This window comes from Amphiprion ocellaris, chromosome 18 (genome assembly GCF_022539595.1).
Source record: "Amphiprion ocellaris isolate individual 3 ecotype Okinawa chromosome 18, ASM2253959v1, whole genome shotgun sequence".
Classification (NCBI taxonomy): Eukaryota; Metazoa; Chordata; class Actinopteri; family Pomacentridae; genus Amphiprion; species Amphiprion ocellaris.
The window spans coordinates 9,674,359-9,695,232 of NC_072783.1; the positions used below are offsets into that span (position 1 = coordinate 9,674,359).

Below are 20,874 nucleotides of genomic sequence, written 5' to 3' on the forward strand. Positions count from 1 at the left end.
GCTAATCAAATTTAACTTGTACAATGACATCAGAGCAAAACCATATAACAGAGACCCATTTGGCAGACATCCTGAACAATGGCCGCCAAGGTCGATGCTAGCAGTTTTTCCTGAGAAGGTGACCTGCAAGAAGCACTCGTGCCAAATTTCATGTTGTATCACAATCTGCACCATGGTTTCTGAGCACAACGACACAACAGAGACCCCGTAATACCTCAAAAACGTTCATCATGTCTTCTTGTTGATACAGTAGTTTTGAGTTCTTTTGTTCAGACATAAGGTGCATAGATAGACATTGATTACTTTCACAATTTCGGCAAAAGCTCTCGCCTTCTTAAGAAGCGTCGCACTGACAGCGTGTGACGTGTCAACCGGCAGATTTTGACAGCCGGCATATGCGACACGCCCAGTAGAGCCGCCAGATTCGCCGGGCCAACCACGCCCACGCTGTAATGGCATGTCATGGTGAGCCCAATGGACCCGACCACCCCACCAGGCATGCCGCATCCCCCACCATGGAGGCCATGGAGATCCGGAGGCGTGCGAAGAGGGTCATGAACAGGGATGAGGGGGGCTTCATGCTCTCCCACACCTGGGACACCCTACTCCAGAAGAGAATCTGGTGGCTCTACAGGGCGTGCCACATATGCCGGCTGTCAAAATCTGCCGGTTGACACGTCATACGCTGTCAGTGCGACGCTTCTGAAGAAGGCGATAGCTTTTGTCAAAACTGTCAAGGTAATCAATATCTATCTATTCACTTTATGTCTGAACAAAGGAACTCAAAACTACAACAAAGACCCATCTGATGGCCATCTTGAAAAGTGGCCACCATATTGAATGTTTTTCATGGCTAGCACTTTTTCTGAATAGCTGACCAATGAGGAACACTCACGGCAGATTTCTTGCTTATATCACAAAGTGCACGACTCAACCCCAAACTCACATTTACCTGCTCCACTATCTGAACCCCCAAAACCCCAACAATAGGTTTTAAAACCACGTTATTTTTTTTTAAATCACCAGAATTAAATCACTTATCACAGCCTGCAAAATCAGAAAGAATCATCCCATTTTCAACTTTTTTCAACAGTTCTTGAACTAATCATGTGTGGTGTGTAGTTTGATCTGAAAACCTAGCCAAATCTAAGTGTAAAATTGTGGTATTTCTGAAATTAAATAGTTTAAAAATTCCCCCCAAATTAAAAAGTTTGCCCCAGATTATGTAATAATAACCTAAAATTCTAAACTCTTCAACTGAGAAGACACGAGTGACTCAGCTGTGACCAACAGTCATGTGACAAATATTCAGGGAATTTTTGGGTTTGTTTACACAGAACACTTAGAAGAAAAATAGGAAAACAAATCAAAAATGTAGTGAAACATCTGTACCATGTAGAAGCATCTTTTTTTCAAGTATTGGTAACACCCATTTTAATTCTTTTTCCTGCACAGAGGACATTTCTGAGTTATTTCTCCTCCTAGCCATGGCTGTGTTGCTGTTAATGCTGCGAGTATAAATCCATGTTAGAGGTAAACACTGACAGATCTGCTGCCCTGATTTCTGTGAAGGTATTTGTTGACATTTGTTCCATTACCAGCAGCTGGGTGGACTTCAGTGAACAAGTCGCTCCATCGTGTAGATCCGTTACGAGGCCTGAAGTCTGTTCTGGTGACTAAAGAGGAAGCTGTGGTTGTAGAAATCCTGCTGTAGCTTCTGTGGTTTGGAGTTTAGTTTCTGCTCATACTTCCAGGCGTTGTTTTCTTTCCTGCAGTTACTGCATAGGACAAACAGCTATTATTACCTCTATATAACACCTTTAAACCATCATATATTGAACACACACAGTACATGTGCAATTCATTCACCAAATATGATGTGTTGTGATGTAATAATGTGATTTTTAAAGCCACGATGTCTATTTTTTTTGCATGTTTTTGCACTATTTAGATTTTCTCTAATATCATTTCAATTTATTGTTACATCTCGTTTGAAAATTCACCAACAACAGAAAAGGTTGCACGAGATTGTGTAAAAATAACCCCAAAAATTCTGAGAAGTCACGAGTGACTCAGCTGTGACCAACAGTCATGTGACAAATATTCAGGGAATTTTTGGGTTTGGTTACACAGAACAGAGTGGAGACAAGTATAATAAGTCTGGGTTTATAAACCACAGTGTGAAGCCTGAACTGCTTAGTACACAGAGATCAATGGGCTGCATAAACAACTACAGGAAATTTAATAATACCAGTCGTGTCATTATTTAACAGCCATAAACACGCTATTTTGCTTTTGCTTTAAAATGAGCCACATGATTTCTATCATTGGTGTCTCAATGAAATCTAAAAAATGTTCTGAGCATTCAGCATGCATCAAGAAATGTTAGCTAATAACTTAAACCAATGAGCAAAGTTTATTTGTGCAAATATGAAAAATATCAAAGAAACAAATGCATTGTCCAAAAAAAAGTAAAATTAAAAATGGATTCTGCTGATTCAAAATGACCCAAAAAAATGAATTAACTTTGACAAATTATAAAATAAAAACTTTCAGATGTGATCATACTGTAAAATAGGAATATAATATTATATTAGGTGGACAGATTAGCGAGAAGAAGGCTACGTTTTGCGAGCATGTTAAGATTATTGTGTCTACTTTGCCATAAAATAATCAACATAATTTAAGCTGCAAGCAGCGTTGAACGGGTCCTCGCGTCCTTGCTGGCCAGCGAATCCCAGCACGTCCACCAGGTGGCGCTGTGACTGAGAGTGTATTTTGGTTTATGGATGTGATGAAGGCCAGAGTCTGAGAACACATGTAAAGTTTCAGGCTGATTGGAGCATGTACAAGTTATTTAGACAGTACTTCCTGTATCATGACAAAATGTCGAAATTCCTCCAGCCACCATTTCCACGGCCTCAGACTTTTTGTTTTGATAACTTTTGATCACCCATAACTGGTGTACACCCTTTCTTGAGCTCTGTCGGGGTTACCCCGTTTCAGTCTATAGCGCTTGAAAATGTTCAAAAATGACCCAAATCATCCAAAATATGACACATACTTCAAAATGGCCGACTTCCTGTTGTGTTTTGGGTGTTGGTTGCCATAGACTTTTTGGCTCACACCTATGCAATTCCCCTGAAATATAAAATTTTTTGCCGATCATGATGTGTGTGTAAACTATTTTTAGGCCTTCAAACGTCCAAATGAAAAGTCCGCCAAAGAAAGAATAATAATAGTGAAGAAAAAAAACATGGGTTTCAATAGGGTCCTAAGCATCATTCAGTGCTCGGACCCTAATTAAAGCTGCAAGCAACGTTGAACGGGTCCTCGCATCCTTGCTGGTCAGCATTTCCAAGCATGTCCACCAGATAGCGCTGGTTTGAGGCAGATTGGAGCATGTCCAGGCGAGTTACAAGGCATTTTCTGTGTCATGGCGAATTGTTAAAATTTCTCTGGCCGCCATTTCCACGCCCTCAGACTTTTGACAACTTTTAATCACCCATGCCTGGTGTACATCCTGGCCAAATTTGAGCTCTGTCGGAGTTACCCTGTTTGAGTTTATAGCTTTTGAAAATGTGCAAAAATTGGTCCAAAATCGTCCAAAATATGACACATAATTCAAACTGGCCGACTTCCTGTTGACTTTTCGGGTATTGGTTGCCATGGACTTTTTTGTGCGTCTTGATGGGTTACATCTGTGTACCAAATTTCATAGCTGTAGGTGACACGTAGTGGCTGTAGTTCCTGTTTGAAATTTTCTCTGTGCCGCTTTTGAGCCATTTTGGCTCAAACCTATGCAGTTCCCCTAAAATATCAAATTTTTGCCGGTCCTGATGTATATGCCAATTTTCATGCGTTTTTGAGTATTTTTAGGCCTTCTAAATTAGGATTTTAAATGTGCAATGCTAATAAGATTTTTACAGCTCTGATTATTAAAGTAATTTCTATTGTTTCCTCCCTTTGTACTGTTGGACATCATACAGTTTGGATTGCTCTTGATTTGGCTTTTTATTTAAAAAATCTTGAAAACATTGAACATCGTAAAGGTTGAAGATGGTTTAAACCTTTTGTTTGTGCTGCTGTAGCATTTATTTTATCTAATAAACAGGTTTTACACAGTTAAATACAGACTTATTGGTGTTGTTTGTTGAGAAGATCAGTTGAATTAAATAAAAATTAGACCGTCATTGTTGTAATCTCGTGCCTGAGTAACGTCATGATCTGCGGATTGATCTATTTTGGACAGATGACAGAAAGAATACGTGCTTTAATAGAATTAAACAGCAAATCAAAGCAGCGTCTGGTTGCTTTTGTCTGTCTGGTTACTGGGCATCAAAGGTCAGAGCTCTTCTCGGACAGAAAACATGATCATCTGAGACGTGAAGATACAAACCACACATTTAAACATCACTTTATTTAAATCCTTGACACTGATAGTCACTTAAAAGCAGTACTTTATTTCATATTTTAAAAAAAAAACTGTTGGTCTCTATGTGCCACCAGATCCTCAAAATGTAAAATCTTTCACAAAGAAATCAAACATACCTCCTCCAGAATCTGTCATTTGTGTGTGAGATGTTGTGTTAAACTGGTTTTTGAAACAAGAGAGTCCACCACCACAAACATAAAGACAAAAAATTCCATGTGTGTCTTATAAACTACGCCGAATTGACTCATAATATGGGACGTTTATTTACTATCAGCAGTGGCTAGACGTTAAACTTTACATAAAAATCCGACCCATGGAGTCAAAGTAATGTAGCAGAAAAGATAAAATATTTAGTCCACCAATTGTTTTGCAGTGTGTCACATATTGCAGATACACTTGTTAAAGGAACTCTAGATGTTTAAATCTCTCTTTTTACAGACTTTTCGTTTTTCTTGACTTAAAACTTGAAATAAAAACGTGATTATTTTGACCCAAACAACCTCACATCTTCTTTCAGTGTATTAACATTAACAACCACACAAACATAGGATTGCAAATTGAAAAACGATGCACAGAGCTGCTGTAATTTTTCCTAGAGTGACATCTGCCAAACCCATACCAGTCAACGGTAGTTACCGATCAGTTACGTGTTGTGTTCATTGCACAAACCTACACCTCACTGCTGTTTCGTGGTTGAATGTTGATGGACAGACGAGGCATTGTCAGTTTTATTTTGCATTTAACAGCTGAAGGTTCTGACTCTGAACAAACTGAAGACTCTGGTTCTGCTGTAAAATAATTAATTTTGTCCGCATCAGGTTCATCTTCATCTGCAGAGTTGTTGTCATCGTATATATATTTATAAATCTATGTATATTTATATATGTATAGATCCTATACCCTTCAGCACAGTAGACTGTGTCGTGATTTTTAGGTGTAAATTAAAAACCTTCATGCAAAAAACCCCCCAAAAATTCTGTAATGTTTTGTTTTGAAACCCACAACTTCAGTAACTTTAACAGGAACAACTGAGTTCTTCTTTCTAGCCTGCAAAGGTTGAGTCTTAGGAGCCCAAAAAGACATTTTGGTCGAGTATCAAATCACAGTAACAATCTCGAAACTTTCATCACTCTTTCAGTAAATGACATTCAGTTCTTGATGTTTCTCTTTAGCAAAGATCTCTGAAGGATCTCTGAAGAACCTCAAATCTCACAGCTCTGCTTTTACATTTCTGCCCTTGAGAGGTCATTCGGTAAAGTCAAAGCATCTCGACTGTCTGCTTGAGATGTTGAAACAGTTGGCCTGAGGCGGCCGTCGCTCACATGTTCCACCATCACCGTTGGAGGCTTCAGGAGGTTTTCCTCATGGTGTTGCTGCTGTGTGTGTGGAGAAGGCCGCGGGGAACATCTGGGTGAAAGTCGAGGCGAGTGTCGAGGCGATGGCCGCAGCTGCTTCTTGAGCTCGTACTCCTCAGCGCTGACCTCAGGAACCAGAACCTTGGCAGTGTGATGAAACATGGTGTAATCTACTCGGTAGTTCCTCCTGGTGACCCGGATCATCTCCTGGAACAGCTGACCCCACAGGATCTCAGCTGGAGTGTACGAGGTTCTGGTCTGGTGCAGCATTCCGGTTTGGTCGTCCGTGTAGGTGAACGACACCACCAGCTCGAAGTCGGCTTTCCTCAGATCCACCAGACTCATCTTGTACAGCGGGCTGCTGGGCTCTATCCGGTGGAAGATGGTGGTCGGCGTGACCAGGACCAAGTCCCTCTGCTGGATGACCAGGTCCTCATAGGTTACGTCGACCTTCCCGGTGGCGTGCATTGTAGAGCAGACTATCTGAGCGCGAGCCGACCCCTCCACCAGATGGTTCCGGCGGAAATCCCCGACCCTCCAGGAGAGGCAAAGGTAACCATTGTGAAGGTTGATGACGGCACAGTTGCTGAAGCCCACCGTCTGTGCCCTCTTTCTTGCCGAAGCCATTTTAGCGACAACGATTCCAATGACGAAGGTGTCGATGAAACAGCTGATGACGTCCTGTATGGTGACGATGATGATGGCGATCATGCAGTTCTCCGACATTCCTCTGAAACCGTAGCCGATCGTGGTTTGAGTTTCGAGCGAGAAGAGGAAAGCCGCCGTGAAGCTGCGCACCTCATAGACACAAGGATCGTTGGTGTGATCTCTGACATCTCCGTTAGCGAGAGCGATGACCCAGAAGAGGACACCGAAGAAGAGCCAGGACAGGATGTAGGACAAGGCAAAGATCAGGAACATCACCCTCCACCGGATCTCCACCAGGGTGGTGAAGATGTCGGTCACAAACAGAAGCCATTCCTCGGGGACGTGGCGGAAAACAACGTTACAGTTGCCTTCTTTACGGACGTAGCGGTGTTTCTTTGGCTGAGGCCCGTTTTCAGTCTTCACACTGAGTTCATCAGCGGGACTCACGGACGTATACTGTTTATGCATCTTCCAGAGTCTGTGGGGAACATTGGAAAAGATGTTTTATTCAACTGAGTGACAGTAAATATCAAATAGCTCACATTTTTAGTGTTCATGTGCAAGCTACTGTGTAGAATATCTTACGAGTATCTTTAGATTTTTGAAGTCTCTTTTCACTTGTTGATTAAACCCCTAAAAACTCACCTGTATGAATCAAATTTATAGTGGTGTAATTGTTACCAGGGATGTTCCGATCAAGGATTTAGTTTTTCTCCCAATCTGGTGATATCCTTTAATTTTTACTATTTGGTAATTCCCAAACCATTTCCCTTGATAATACACACTTGAAGTATTGTAGATTAGCTGCAGTACCTGGTTGCGCCACCAAGTACTGAGGTCTTACTGTGTAATATTACAGGCAGAGGAAATGGGCAAGCAGAGAGCATTGTGGGGGGTTTACTAGTAAAGAGGCACCAAGACAAAGACTTTTGTGGGGCCTAATGACCTTAAGTCAGTGCTCATGTTTGAATTCTAACTTGACTTAAATACAGTAACGTTCTTACATGTTGAAACAGCAATATTAGCATTGGATAAAAGTCTATTGTGCTCAATTTATATTATAAATTATTCAATTATTGACTGATAATTCTGTACTTTAAACGTTTCAATGGAGAATTAAATTACTTATTAGGAGCCTGAAAGTATACAGGTCTTTTCCTGACTTGTAGCTACGTTTTTTATTTTGCAACTTAAACATTTTTGTTTGGACGTGTGTATATTCGAGACTACCTGGAAATATTTCATGAAATGACATGGGAAGAACTTGGGACCTAAAAATAAAGGCAAGTCTTCTTCAGTTAAAGGCCTATTGCTTTTCGTACTTGAGGTAAATAAAGCCTTCAATCCTTTTTTGAGGTAATTGGGTACTTATCATATTCAGCATCCAGATTTTTTGTTTCTTGTTTCTGTATAATTAACTATGTGTAATCTGCAGTCAGAGTCCCAACTTGTCGCCTCTCCAACATTTGTCCGTTTGAACTAAGCGTTTGTTGTTTTGACCCCAAACTCTGCCTGAGCTCAGATCATTAGACTTAATGCAGGTCATCGCAGCAGACCAAACAGCTACTAAACCTGTCTGATCTCTGACCCAGATCAGGATGTCAGTGATCCACAAATGTGACACAGAAATCCAGATTTTTGTCCCGAATTTAACTCTGCACCTGAAGCACTAATTTTGCCAGTTGTTTTTGAAATGTTGAAGCTAAAATGACGCCTAAGATCTCCGAAGTGTTGCAGCATTACAGTGCATTACAGTACATCTATTGACTATTGTTACAGCTGTTTTATTGATTCTACAACTGATGGAATGATTGTGTTTCCACAGTTGTTGACTCTCTGAACCCTTAAACATGCTATCAGCTTTTAAAGGCATGCTAATTTTAAAAAGAAAAATGCCAATATGACACTATTTATCAGAGATACAAACTGTAAGGACAGAACAAGTTAACAATCTGTGAACTGTGACATTCTGTTCCTTTTGGAAATTTTACCAAATATAAGGTTGAAATCAAGATATTCCATCAAAAAACACTTTATTCTCTTTTTCTCGTTTAAAAATTTGTAAAAAATAAAAAATAAATCCTGCCTTCCTCTGCAGGACTAAGAGACAGAACTGACTCAGCTGTGACCAGCAATTATACACTAAAAATAGACAAATATGGAAGCAAATTAGAAAAATTGAGAAGAAAATATAACAAAGTAAATACAGTGTACAGAGGGGCCTTTTTTGGAAGATACATTCAGCATGGTGAAATGTCTTTCTAGAGCTGATTGAGTTTGTAGAAGCTGCAAAAATGTAAATATAAAAATCAGTGGTGGGACGCGATTAAAAAAATTAATCTACTTAGAGGCTTTGTAATTATTAATTGCGATTAATCACATTTTTGCCAAAAAGCAATATTTGACACAATAAGTTTTTCAGTTCAAATAAGAATCAATCAATAGACATATACGTGAACTTAAACAACAAAAATGTTTGTTTCATTTCTATTTATCTACATTTTTCATCTGTCTACTACATTCACAGATTACTGCAAACTCAAAGTGTAATTATAGCGATTATACTCAACATTTGAAGACTTTGTAAACTCAAGCACTTTTAGTGTCTTGAAAAGTGGTCTACTATGGGATGGCTACACTGTTAGCTGGTACCAGGACTGTCGTAGCTAATGTGTCCACAGGATCGTCAGTTTCTAGCGTCCTATTCATTGTCTATGTGAAACGCACCACATTTCATGCTGGTTGTGTCCCCGGAGCTCATTTCCATAAAGTAGACTTCTCTTCTACTTTATGCAAATTCGGTGCGGGCAGCAGAGGTCCGACGCATCGTAAAGCTATTTATTAAACGTCTAAACTAGCTGTCGTTGGACTAAAACAAGGACAGATTCAGCAGCTTCTTTCTCGCCTCAAATGCTTTCAGAAATGCTTTTTGCTGAAGTGTTCGTGTAATAAAAGAGAACTTTTGCAGCCCAGCGGCCATGTTGGTCTGATGTTTCTACTGGACTGAAGTTAAAGCGCCGTCATGTGACCAGCCAGCGGCCCACTATAGTGCTTCCTGTGTATCTTCTTCATGGCTGATAAACAGGCTTTAGGTGCATTACCGCCACCTACTGGGCTGGAGTGTTCATCAGTGTTACCAGCATGCCAGAAATTAGGGAACTGAGAAAGGTGCGATTAAATGTGTTATTTTTTTAAAGCGTTATTTTATCTGTGATTAATTAATTGAAATTAACGCGTTCAAGTCCCAGCCCTAATGAAAATATTAATAACATGTTGAGCTGAATTTTTTTTTCCAGTGTTGGTAACACCTTTGGACAATTAGAAAAATGTTAATGCTGATTCCAATTTTTTTTAAATATCAGTAAAATATTCTAAATGTATAATTTATTGCATTATAACCATGTTAAACTGCAGAAAAGACATTTCTGAGTTCTCTCTGCTTCTAGTCATTGTTGTTGTGTTGCCATAGAGGTGCAGGACTTTATACTGCAATGAAAAATGAACCAACAGTGAGGAAAAATGTAACTGAAGACAAAAAAAAAGAACACCCACAAACTGCAAAAAGTTCAGACAGTTCAAAGAAATTTGTGAATAAACACGCAACAAAATTTGTACAAATCTTGATTTTTGTGCAAATGCGTGTTTTGTAAACAACAAACAGTTGAAATATGTTGTGACGCTGCACCTTCTGCATTCAGAAAATCCTTCAAGGGCTTTTCCTGTTGCTCCGACGCAGAAAAACATCCATTTACCTAAACCAGCTGTGCCCATTTTCCAGCTTTCTTCTTTCCAGCTGCTGTTGTTTGAGGAAACAATTAAAGGATGGAGTCTTCCATGTTTCAGAAACTGGAAATCTCTGACCTCCTACTCCTGTAACATCTAATATAAATACATAATGAACGGCATTCTGCTAAAAACAAGAACAACCTCTTTGTTCTTTATAGTGCCGCTCACATGTTTTCTTTCATATTTCGTGTCCTGTTTTCATCAGATTGTTCTGGAGGTCTATTTTTAAGATCTGGGAATGTTTACCATGTATGATTCTCCTTTTCCTGCCTCCTTTGTACTGTGTCAATACCTTTAATCTTAATGGGGCAGTTGCCTGGAGATGCAAACCCAACGCAACAGTCCTCGCTGGGGCAGTTGGGTTTCTTTCCTCACACAATAAATCACTGATGCTTCAACTGATGCATTTACTGCATCTTCAGATTCTGTTTAGGCAGCAACTGCAGAGAAATAAACTCATTAAACTTTGATTTTCTACGTTTTTTTTATCAGCATAAGTAAAAACAAACTCTTTTAGGTAGCACCAGAATGTCAAATTATGTTGTTCTCTGCTTTATGGATTAGCAGCTAATTTTCTACACACATTCATAGTCCTCAGAGGATAAACCCTACATCTATTTTGATAATCCCCTGACTTTATGTGATGATCACCGTTGGTTTGTTCATCTGTCTGTTAGTAACATTACTCAAAAATGGACTTGTAGCTGGGAATCTAGACCAGCAGTCTCCAGCCTTTTTTGCGCCATGGACCGGTTTCAAGCAAGACAATTTTCTGTGGACTGGTCATCGCACACATAACAAATAATACATATATATTTTTAGTATTATTTATGTGACAATCAGCATTGGTTTGTCTGTCTGTCTGTCTGTTAGCAACATAACTCATAAATGGACAAACAGATTGGGATGAAATTTTCAGGGAAGGTCAGAAATGACACAAGAACCCAGATGCCCAAGATGCTTCAAAAATGATTCAAAATGTGTCCAAAATGACTTGAAAATTATCCAGAATTACAGAAAATTTTCCATAAATGATCTAAAACAATGAATATTTTTTAGAATGACATGAAAATAGTATAAAATGACTGGAAAATGATCCAAAGTCAGTCAAAATTTCTCTCCAGTGATTAAAAATGATCCAGTATGACTGAAAATTTGCAGAATGCCACTAAATTTGTCCAAGATGTTTTAAAACTCATCCAAAATGACTCAAAATGTGTCCAAAATGACTTAAAAATGATCCAGAATAAAGAAAATCTGTCCAGAATCACACAAAAGTTCTCAGAAATGACAAAAATCTTCCCACATTGACCAAAACTTATTTTAAAATGTACAAAAATTGCTCAAAAATTGTCCAAAATTACTTAAATCTACTCAGAATGAACGGAAAATAATTAAAAATGACTGAAAACTCGCAGAATAACATGAGAAGCTTAGAAGCAGAGTGGTCTAACTCACAAAAAATCCTAAGTTTTATATCATTTCTGTAATATTTTGTGGTCTAACCCTCAACTCAAATATAGCGTTACAGTGGAGCTTCAGTGTTAGACCATTCTTGAAAACACAAAACTTTGAACCCATTTTTCTCACTCTGCTTCCAAACCCTTCATTTCGAGCTACAAGTCACATTTTCATTGTCAATTATTCTGGTAATTTTCTTCCTTCATTGATTGATATGAGTTGAATAAAAACAGCAGCAACAGTTCAGGTAAACTTCAGTTCTGTTTTAAAAGTTTCAGGGCATGTCATGCCACAGTCAGATGTCTTTTGCCCCAGAAACATCGAACGCTCTGTAAACACACAATAATATTTCCATGCAGAAGCCTGATGTTGTCCAACAGCGATGGCCCAAGACCTTTTTTTCTGGGTGGAGGTCAGAAAACTGTCAGAGATCCAGTGAAGGAAGCGCCACGGGACCGAGCTGGTCTGAGTCAGCAGGGGAAAAATGAATGTGGAAACTGGAATGGTGTCATGGTGCGATCACGGGCAGAGGAAGGATCAATCACAGCCAAACCACTGAGTGCATCCTCTACGCCCAAAACAAATGGGGTTTGAATCACCGCTATCTGACTGAGGGAACTGGGCTCCAGTCTCAGACTCCACTTTCTCCTGGCCACAGCCAGTCCCACCACTGCCAGAGCATGGAGCTCACTCCATGAGGTCATAGGAATAGCGTCCTGTTAGCTTCCCATAATCCCCTCCTAAGTGCTCTGATATGTAGGAAGGCAGGAAAACGCAGCGTCCTGCTTTAAAACCAGCAGTTAGAGCTGCATTCATACTGAAGCTATCAAACCTGCAGCTGTCGTTGTTTTTAATGCGGATATCTGAAAAAACCCAGTGTGGTTCTGTCCACGTATGCTAACAAGGTGCAGTCCTTTAACTTATTTCTGCTTTCTATATCAAAAAACTGCAATGATTGAGAGAGGAATGATAAAATAAGGTGCTGCTGGTACATTCATTGAAGTTTGGCTACACCTGTGGATGTTGGATTAATAATCCACTGGATGGTTTCAATGGTTCTGTTTTTTAGGAAACTGGTGAACTTTCCATTATTATTCAAGATGGGATGCAAACTGAAAACAGTTGTCTACTTAATTTACAATTTAAAGTTCAATTGGCGCTTTAAAAGCATGAGTTAATGTAACTTGAAAAGGCAATTGTTAGTTAAATTAAGCTAATAATTTACAATTTTTGTATGCAGTGATAATAAAGCTATTCTATTCTATGTTCTGCTGACGTTCTGCTTCTCTATTAAAATACAGCTTTGATTTAAAAAAAAAAAAAAAAACCTGCAAATATTACTCGATTTACAGTAAAAGCACTGGCAGCCACTTTCATTGTCGATGGCTTATTTTGTTAATATTTAGCCCAACCAGATCTTAGCGACTACTGGATTAACTACAGTAAAGTTTTTACAGGCATTACAGTACATCTGTTGACTACAGTTACAGCTGTTTTATTGATTCTACAACTGATTGAGTGATTGTGTTTCCATAGTTGTTGACTCTCTGAACCCTTAAACATGCCGGCAACTTTAACCCCTTAATGCCTGTTGTCGCAAATACGCATCATACCACTTTCATTCAGACCGCCGCCAAGATAGCGTATCCATTCCCCCAATGCCGGTTTGTGCATATTCAATACGCACCTTGGAACCTTTAGCAAGGACTGGTTTCTGGTAGGACCGATCAGAGTGGGACCTAATTATTATTTATCTGTTTTTATTATTATATATCTGTTCTATGTGTAATAGATAAATTAACAATCTCCACTTATTTTAGCATCAGCTGGAAAGCAAAAACACAGAAAAAATGTTTTTTATTTAATTGTAAATAAATTCAGGTGTCAAGGGGTTAAAAGGCATATTCTTTTTTAAAAAATCTCCAAAATGACACCATTCATCAGAGATAGAAACTGTAAAAACGGAACAACTTCACGATCTGCTAACTGTGACGTTCTGGAAAATTTACCAAATACAAGGTTAAAATCAAGATATTCCATCAAAAAACACTTTATTCTCTACGTCTCATTTAAAAATTCCTAAAAAAAAAAAAATCCTGCCTTCCTCAGCAGGACTAAGAGGAAGAATTGACTCAGCTGAACAAAAAATAGGCAAATATGGACGCAAATTAGTAAGATTGAGAAGAAAATAAAACGAAATAAATACAGTGTTCATGGGAGCCATTTCTGGAAGATACATTCAGCATGGTGAAACATCTTTCTACAGCTGATTGAGTTTGTAGAAGCAACAAAAATGTAAATATAAATAAATTAATAACATGTTGAGCTGCCATTTATTTGCCATTTATATTGTCTGTTATTTGAGTGATTCTGACTCAAACAGCATTTTTAATCTAAAAACTGAGCTGCGGTTTCCACCACAGTCGCTCTACTTCTTATAGCGTTCCCTTCTGTAACATAAGAGATTCCTGCGTTCCTGGTAAAGCTGAACAATCATCAATCTGAGCTCAGTCTCCTGCACAGTAAATCACTGTGCAAATGCAGTCGTTTGCATTTGAGTGCAGTGAACCCTCCTGGTTCCCGGTGAGCTGCTGACCCACCAGGTCGAGCTGTTTTCTCCACATCCACTCATGACCTGAAACGAGCCGCTCTGTGTACAAAACAAGACATCACTCAGATGGAGCAACCAAAACACCCCCCGACCTTTGGCACCAAGTTCCCACTGCACTCAGAGCTCCGACACTCTATATTTCTGAGGTTTTTCTTGATGTTTTCCGCAGCCACGCTTCCTCACCGCGTCCTTTTGTCTTGTGGAGTCGGACAATAGAAGTCGAGGGATGAACTCTGGAAACAACTTAGGCAATTGGCTGGTTTCCTCCGCCGCTCGGGGCACTTACAACTCCATTACATGCTCACTTACTGCAAATGACAGAGTGCCACCCATCTGTGGTTCACTGGAACAGAACCGTGGACACGAGTGGCTGGTCTCAGCTCGGCCCGGGGCTTTCTGCCGCCTCTAATGACCTTCACAACCTCCACGCTGCACAACGTTTCCGTCTCAGCCGGTCACTTTGACGCACCGCTTCAGATCACGTTTTATACTAAATCTGGTGACATTGATCTGCGTTGGAGGTTTCCCAAAAAAGTTTTTAAATGAGACGTCGCTGGTGACACATCTGAACTCCAAGCAGTTTCCAGACGTTTTTAGCTCCTGTAACATTTTCTGCACTGTGGGTTCATTTTTCAATATAAAGTCCTGCACCTCTATGGAAACAGAACAACATGAAGAAGTCCTGAAGCGTCACAACATATTTCAACTGTTTTTGTTTAAAACACAAACATTTGCACAAAAATCAAGACTTGTACAAATTTTGGTGCTCGTTTAGTCACAAATTTCCTTGAACCCTCTGAACCCCACATGGTTTCTGGGTGCTTTTTTTTTTGTCTTCAGTTACATTTTTCCTCACTGTAGGTTCATTTTTCACTGCAATATAAAGTCCTGCACCTCTATGGAAACAGAAGAACCATGAAGAAGGAAAAAGAAGTGCAGTTTTACATAGTTAGAATGCCATGAATCATGAAAAACACTAAATGCAAGTGGAATTTTTTTGATAATTTATTGTGCAAAAATTGAAAAAAGAACTGGTGCAACATTTTTCCAAGTGCCCACAGATACAAAAAATGTGACTTCACATACTGTACATATTCTGCTATTTACATTTTTCATTAGTTTTACATACTTGTTTCCCCTTTGCTTGTGTAAACACTGCCTGCAGTTCAGTCAAAAATATTTTTGTCGCACAACTGTTGGTCACAGCTGAGTCACTAATGGCTAAAGTTTTTATTTTCTACACAATCTACCAGGTGTCCCTGAAGTCTGGAAATCTCATTAACTATCTTTTTTTTTTGCCTTCATAGATTAAATATAGCTATCATATTAAATATACACTATTTTTCAAAAGTTTGGGATCACTTAGAAATGTCCTTATTTTTAAAAAGAAAAGCAGTTTTCTTCAATGAAGATAATATTAAATGAATGATAAATCCAGTCTAGACATTATTAATGTGGTAAATGACTATTCTGGCTGGAAACAGCTGATTTTTAATGGAATATCTACATAGAGGTACAGAGGAACATTTCCAGCAACCATCACTCCTGTGTTCTAATGCTACATTATGTTAGCTAATGGTGTTGAAAGGCTCATTGATGATTAGAAAACCCTTGTGCAGTTATGTTAGCACATGAATAAAAGTGTGAGTTTTCATGGAAAACATGAAATTGTCTGGGTGACCTCAAAGTTTGGAACAGTAGTGTATTCTTGTTTCCGCTTTGCTCTGTGTAAACACTGCCTGCAGTTCAGTCGAAAACGTTTTAGTCGCATGAGTGTTGGCCACAGCTGAATCACTAATGGCAAAAGCGGAGTTTTTGGATGGCTGTTTAAATGTAGTTTAAAGGCCGGGAGGCTTCATAATGTGTTTTTACATGATTCTGTTTTGGCTGCTCCACACGGTTAATGTTTTATCTAAACTTTAAACTAGCAGCTGAACCGGAGCACGTGCTGGGATTTGTTTTGCATCATCAGAAAGAGATTAACTTTGCTTTTGTAGATGCAGAATTTAACCTCTTCACTGCAGATTTTCATCAAGTATCAAAAAACATCTTTGTCTGTGTTTGATTTTAGAGTCTGGTCACACATATGAAAGGAGTCATTTCTTTATATATTCTACATATTATTGCTCATATAACTGTTTAATGCTGGTTTTCGTGACTCCAACTGCAGGATCTTTCTTCAGAGCCATCATGACCTTTACAATCTTGCACGATTCACTGTTTAAAAGATCAATAGACGCTTATTTATGAAACACAGTCGGTTCTGTTGTGTCAGCAGTGAAGTCGCCTCACACCCACATCTTCTGCACTTCTTATGAATCAAACCTAATTAGCTGTACTTAAAGAAATAACCTTCAAATTCCATTTTAAATACATGCAACCTGAAGTAAAACTAACACTTTCTCAGACCTGGTCGGGTTTCATAGTGAAAAATGATCTTTACTTATCGACCAAGATCTTGCGTTGTGTTTTGTTTTTTAACCGTTCAGGCGTTCATTGTGTTTCTGCTGTTAATACTGGAGCTCAGATTACCGATTGTTCTGCTGCAGATTATCTTCACCTCCTTCTGAGGATTATATATACATATGCACTATTTTAAGCAGCCCAAAAGGTTTAGAATTATTTTCTTTTATCACATTTTAAAACCTTAATTAACATTTTCCAGATCTTTTATTCTGCTCAGTGTCTAAATACAGAAGCTCCTCTGTGTTTTCATGTTTCATATCCTGTCTCAGGTCATTCCCAGGATTGACATTGAACTCTGACACTGCATTAAACTGATCTGTAGAAGTGGAATCAAACAGCAGATTTCTGAGCTCCTACCTTGTTTCTGTCCAGGTGAAGCGGCTGCAGGTCTGTGGTCGGTCACCTGCTGGAGTGAAGCAGCCCACTCCTCCCTGCTGAAACTAAACATTAACACCTCCCTTCAGCATCACATGGTGTCGCACCAACAGGTGAGCGTTTGGAAATCTGACTGTGCAGCTTAAATCTGGATAATATGTGCAGGCGTTGCTTGGGTTTCAGTACTTTGTGACACCTTTGTCTTAAGTTTTTGCTTATATTTACCTTAATGCTGATTAATTATGTGTCTGACAGTGAAATAAGAAGCAAAGCCTCATAAACAAACCTCCCAAATACAGATTCAAAACCATGAATCCCAAAATAAGAGCTTAGTGAAATTCTGTTGCTGCATTTTTAATGGCATCAACCTCAAATGAGGGGGTTAGAAGAAGAGTGGTCTAACCCACAAAACATCTAAAGTGAGTTTTATTACTCCGCCAAGGAACGGTTATGGTTATGTGATGATTGGCGTTGGTTTGATTGTGATGATTGTGATCCTCCTACAAATCCACTGCTGTGGACCATGAATGTTTATAAAACTGTAACTGTGAGTAATTCCTACTTTTTAATTAAAATTTTTATAATTTTAAGACATTATAAAGTCATTTTGGACTCATTTTTAGTAATTTTTTTTAACCTTTCTAAGCCGTCCTAGACAATTAACTCATTTTGGACAGACTGTGAAAAGTAAAAGAGGATTCTGAAGTTCTGGACAAATTTGAGTAATTTCTACTCATTTTGCACACATTTAGGGTGATTTTTGACAAATTTTAACAACATTTTGAGAACACTCTTATTATGTGAGTCATTTTAGACATGTTTTTATTGTTTTTAGTAATTTTTGGAACCCTCCAAGACATACTAGATGTTTAATTCATTTTGGACGGACTGTGAACCGTAAAAGAGGATTTTTTTTAAAGCAAGTTCTGGACAGATTTCTAGTAATTTTGGACAAATGTGGAGATTTGCTAAAGATTTCTGCATCATTGCGAGATAGCGGCAAGACATCACTGTAACCATGACAACAAGTGAACACTACGTCAGCTGCTTGCTGACGATCACATGATTGTAATCCTACTACAAATCCACCACTGAGGACTTATCAGGACTTATCCGTTGGAAATCATACAAGGAACAACTGATTAAATTGTAGGGGTGTTTCTGAGTCCCATCAATTCCCGCTACATATTTAGGTCTCATGATTCGGTATCAGTACATAATGTACACATGCATAACACACACCTGTGCTCAGTGCAAAGTCATTTTGTTTGTGAGTACATCTATATTAAATGGACACATTCTACGGTGCTGTGATTTCTGATCATCAATAACTAATAAACAAATGCTGCATTTCTGACATTGCCGTATGAGGGAATGAGCAGCCTTGGAGGAGTACTGTGCTCTCTGAGTGCTCTTCTCGTTCCATATGTGTTCATTCATAGTTTTAAAACCTTCAGTGAGAATCTACAATGTAAACAGTCATGAAAATAAAGAAAAACCATTAAATGAGAACGTGTGTCCAAACTTTTGAGTGCTAGCGTGTATTGCAGCTACATAAAACCACATTTTTACACAATGAGGTTTCAGTGTTTTAATTTCAAAAAGGCGAAAAGAAACAGAGCACCTTGTGTCAGATACTCCAACAAAATTCTCATCTTTGTACATCACATTAAAAAAATAAAACTATTTGGCTGTCAATAAAAATTCGATCTCCTCTTCACACCTTGATCTGTATTCACAACAGCGGATTACAAATTGTTGAACACTGTCGCTCCTTTGTGCCTGTTTTTTCATAATATATCCCTCATTCCCAGGCTGAGACTCCTTAGAGAGCTCAACTCGTACTTAATACCCGCTCTGCAACCAAAACTCTCCTCTTTGTCTGCAGCAGAAACTCGGGTTTCAAACATGAAATCTGTTGACCGTCAGCCTGTGAGGAGCTGCAGAAAAGCCTCATGGGTCTCACATATTGTGATAACATGTCTGTCTTTCTTATGCAGCTACAAACAATCTGGGACGACGGAAACGAGACGCTGCTGCTGGGTCAGTGTCACGTTTCCATCTCAGTGGTGTTAATGTTTACTGCCTGAATAGAGAAGAAGTTAGAGGAAACAGCAGCTGAGTTATGTGTCTGTAAATACAGCAAACTTGCCATTAGAGAACTCTGTCTGCAGATCCTGATTGTCAGTAAAAGCTGCAGAAGAGTGTTGCTCGTGAGGCTGAAAACACAGAATAACTATTTATAGACTGTTAAACTGCTAATCTAAAGCCATAAAGCTTTATCTAGTGAGGGAAGTATAAAAGGCCGTGTTGTTATATAAATCATAAGGTTTTGTCTAGTACACCAGATTACATTAGCCTCGGCTGTATTTTATCCCGCTATGACCGAGTGCCTCTTGTTTTTCTTTATTATTGCAAATTGTAGGGCTGTATTCAACCAAAGAAAATCTTGGTGGGCTGAAGTCGTAACTCTGCACATTAACTCTGCATGAACTAAATGTTCCAAAGTGCACTGAGTTCATTCTGTCTGCAGCCTTCTGAGCCTGAACGACTTCTAAATCAGCAGAAAAATCAGCATTTACATCATATTTAATCATTTTAACCTGCTGTTAAAATTAATATTAAACCAAATATGCTGAGTTATACTAGTTTTGATGTGTCCACACAAGCTGCTTAACTGTTAATCAGCATCAATCAATAGCTTGTCTATAATCGATAACACAAGATGGCATCATTCTGTGTCACTTTAAATGCAGTCACATGACATAAGCTACTCTGGTGGTGTGGATCCGCGGTCTCCAACCACCGGGCAGCACACAAAGAAGAAAAACGTTATAAAAATTGTCTTTCCTTCACTTCCATCTGTGCTTGTTTCCTCTTCACTCTGTCGGTTTTCATTTAACGATAAAGCTGTCAGTCTAACCCCTGCCAAAATGAATTAAGACAAGAGAACATCAACGTCTCTTGACAGCTTCTTTGAAACAATGGAAAGGCTCGATGCTAAAACAGAAGAAAAAGTAAATACATATTCAGCAGTAAAAAATTATTTTATTCATTAAGGACATTTTTTAAAAGCACTCAGAGAGATCAGTACTCCACCAAGGCTGTTCATTCCCCCATATAGCATTGTCAGAAATGCAGCATTTTTTTTTTTTAGAAATGCAGCATTTGTTTATTAATTATTGATATTGTACCCACAAACAAAATGGCCTTGTGCTGAGCACAGGTGTGTGTTATGCATGTGTACGTTATGTACGGATACCGAATCGCGTGACCTAAATATGTAGCGGGTGGCAGGAATTAGTCGGACTCGGAAACACCCCCACAATTTAATCAGCTGTTCCTTGTATCATTTCCAATGTATAAGCGGTAAGTCCTCAGCGATGGATTTGTAGTAGGATCACAATCATGTGATCATCAGCAGGCAGCTGACGTAGTGTTCACTTGTTGTCATAGTTACAGTGACGCCGTGCCGCTATCTCGCAATGATAAAGAAATCTTTAACAAATCCACGGATCCAGACTATAAGCCACATCACTGCCAAAATCTAATCACTTGGTCCTTGTATCATTTCTGACCTTCCCTGAAAATTTCATCCAAATCTGTTTGTCCGTTTATGAGTAATGTTGCTAACAGACAGACAGACAAACCAACGCTGATTGTCACATAAATAATACTAAAAATATATACGTATTATTTGTTATGTGTGCCATGACCGGTCCACAGAAAATTGTCTT

General features: G+C 38.9%; 2 protein-coding genes across 2 annotated transcripts in view; one reads left to right on the top strand and one right to left on the bottom strand.

Annotated features, from left to right (window-relative positions):
• The window catches only part of LOC111585478 (oocyte zinc finger protein XlCOF6.1-like), a 109,453-nt gene that overhangs the window by 71,151 nt on the left and 17,428 nt on the right, over window positions 1-20,874 (top strand). Inside the window, exon 4 of the transcript XR_008599459.1 lies at window positions 17,135-17,250. The gene's annotated coding sequence lies outside the window, so the exon portion shown is untranslated. The remainder of the gene's footprint in view (window positions 1-17,134; window positions 17,251-20,874) is intronic.
• kcnj16a (potassium inwardly rectifying channel subfamily J member 16a) lies at window positions 4,402-17,238 on the bottom strand. The gene is made up of 2 exons (XM_023296269.3): window positions 17,120-17,238; window positions 4,402-6,916 (listed from the first exon to the last, which is right to left on the bottom strand). Exon 2 carries the CDS (start codon window positions 6,904-6,906, stop codon window positions 5,659-5,661), a length of 1,248 nt encoding a protein of 415 aa, XP_023152037.2. The 5' UTR covers window positions 6,907-6,916; window positions 17,120-17,238; the 3' UTR covers window positions 4,402-5,658.

Bases quoted from the DNA above. Each gene is read 5' to 3' on its own strand.
- kcnj16a (XM_023296269.3), bottom strand. From the start codon at position 6,906: ATGCATAAACAGTATACGTCCGTGAGTCCCGCTGATGAACTCAGTGTG.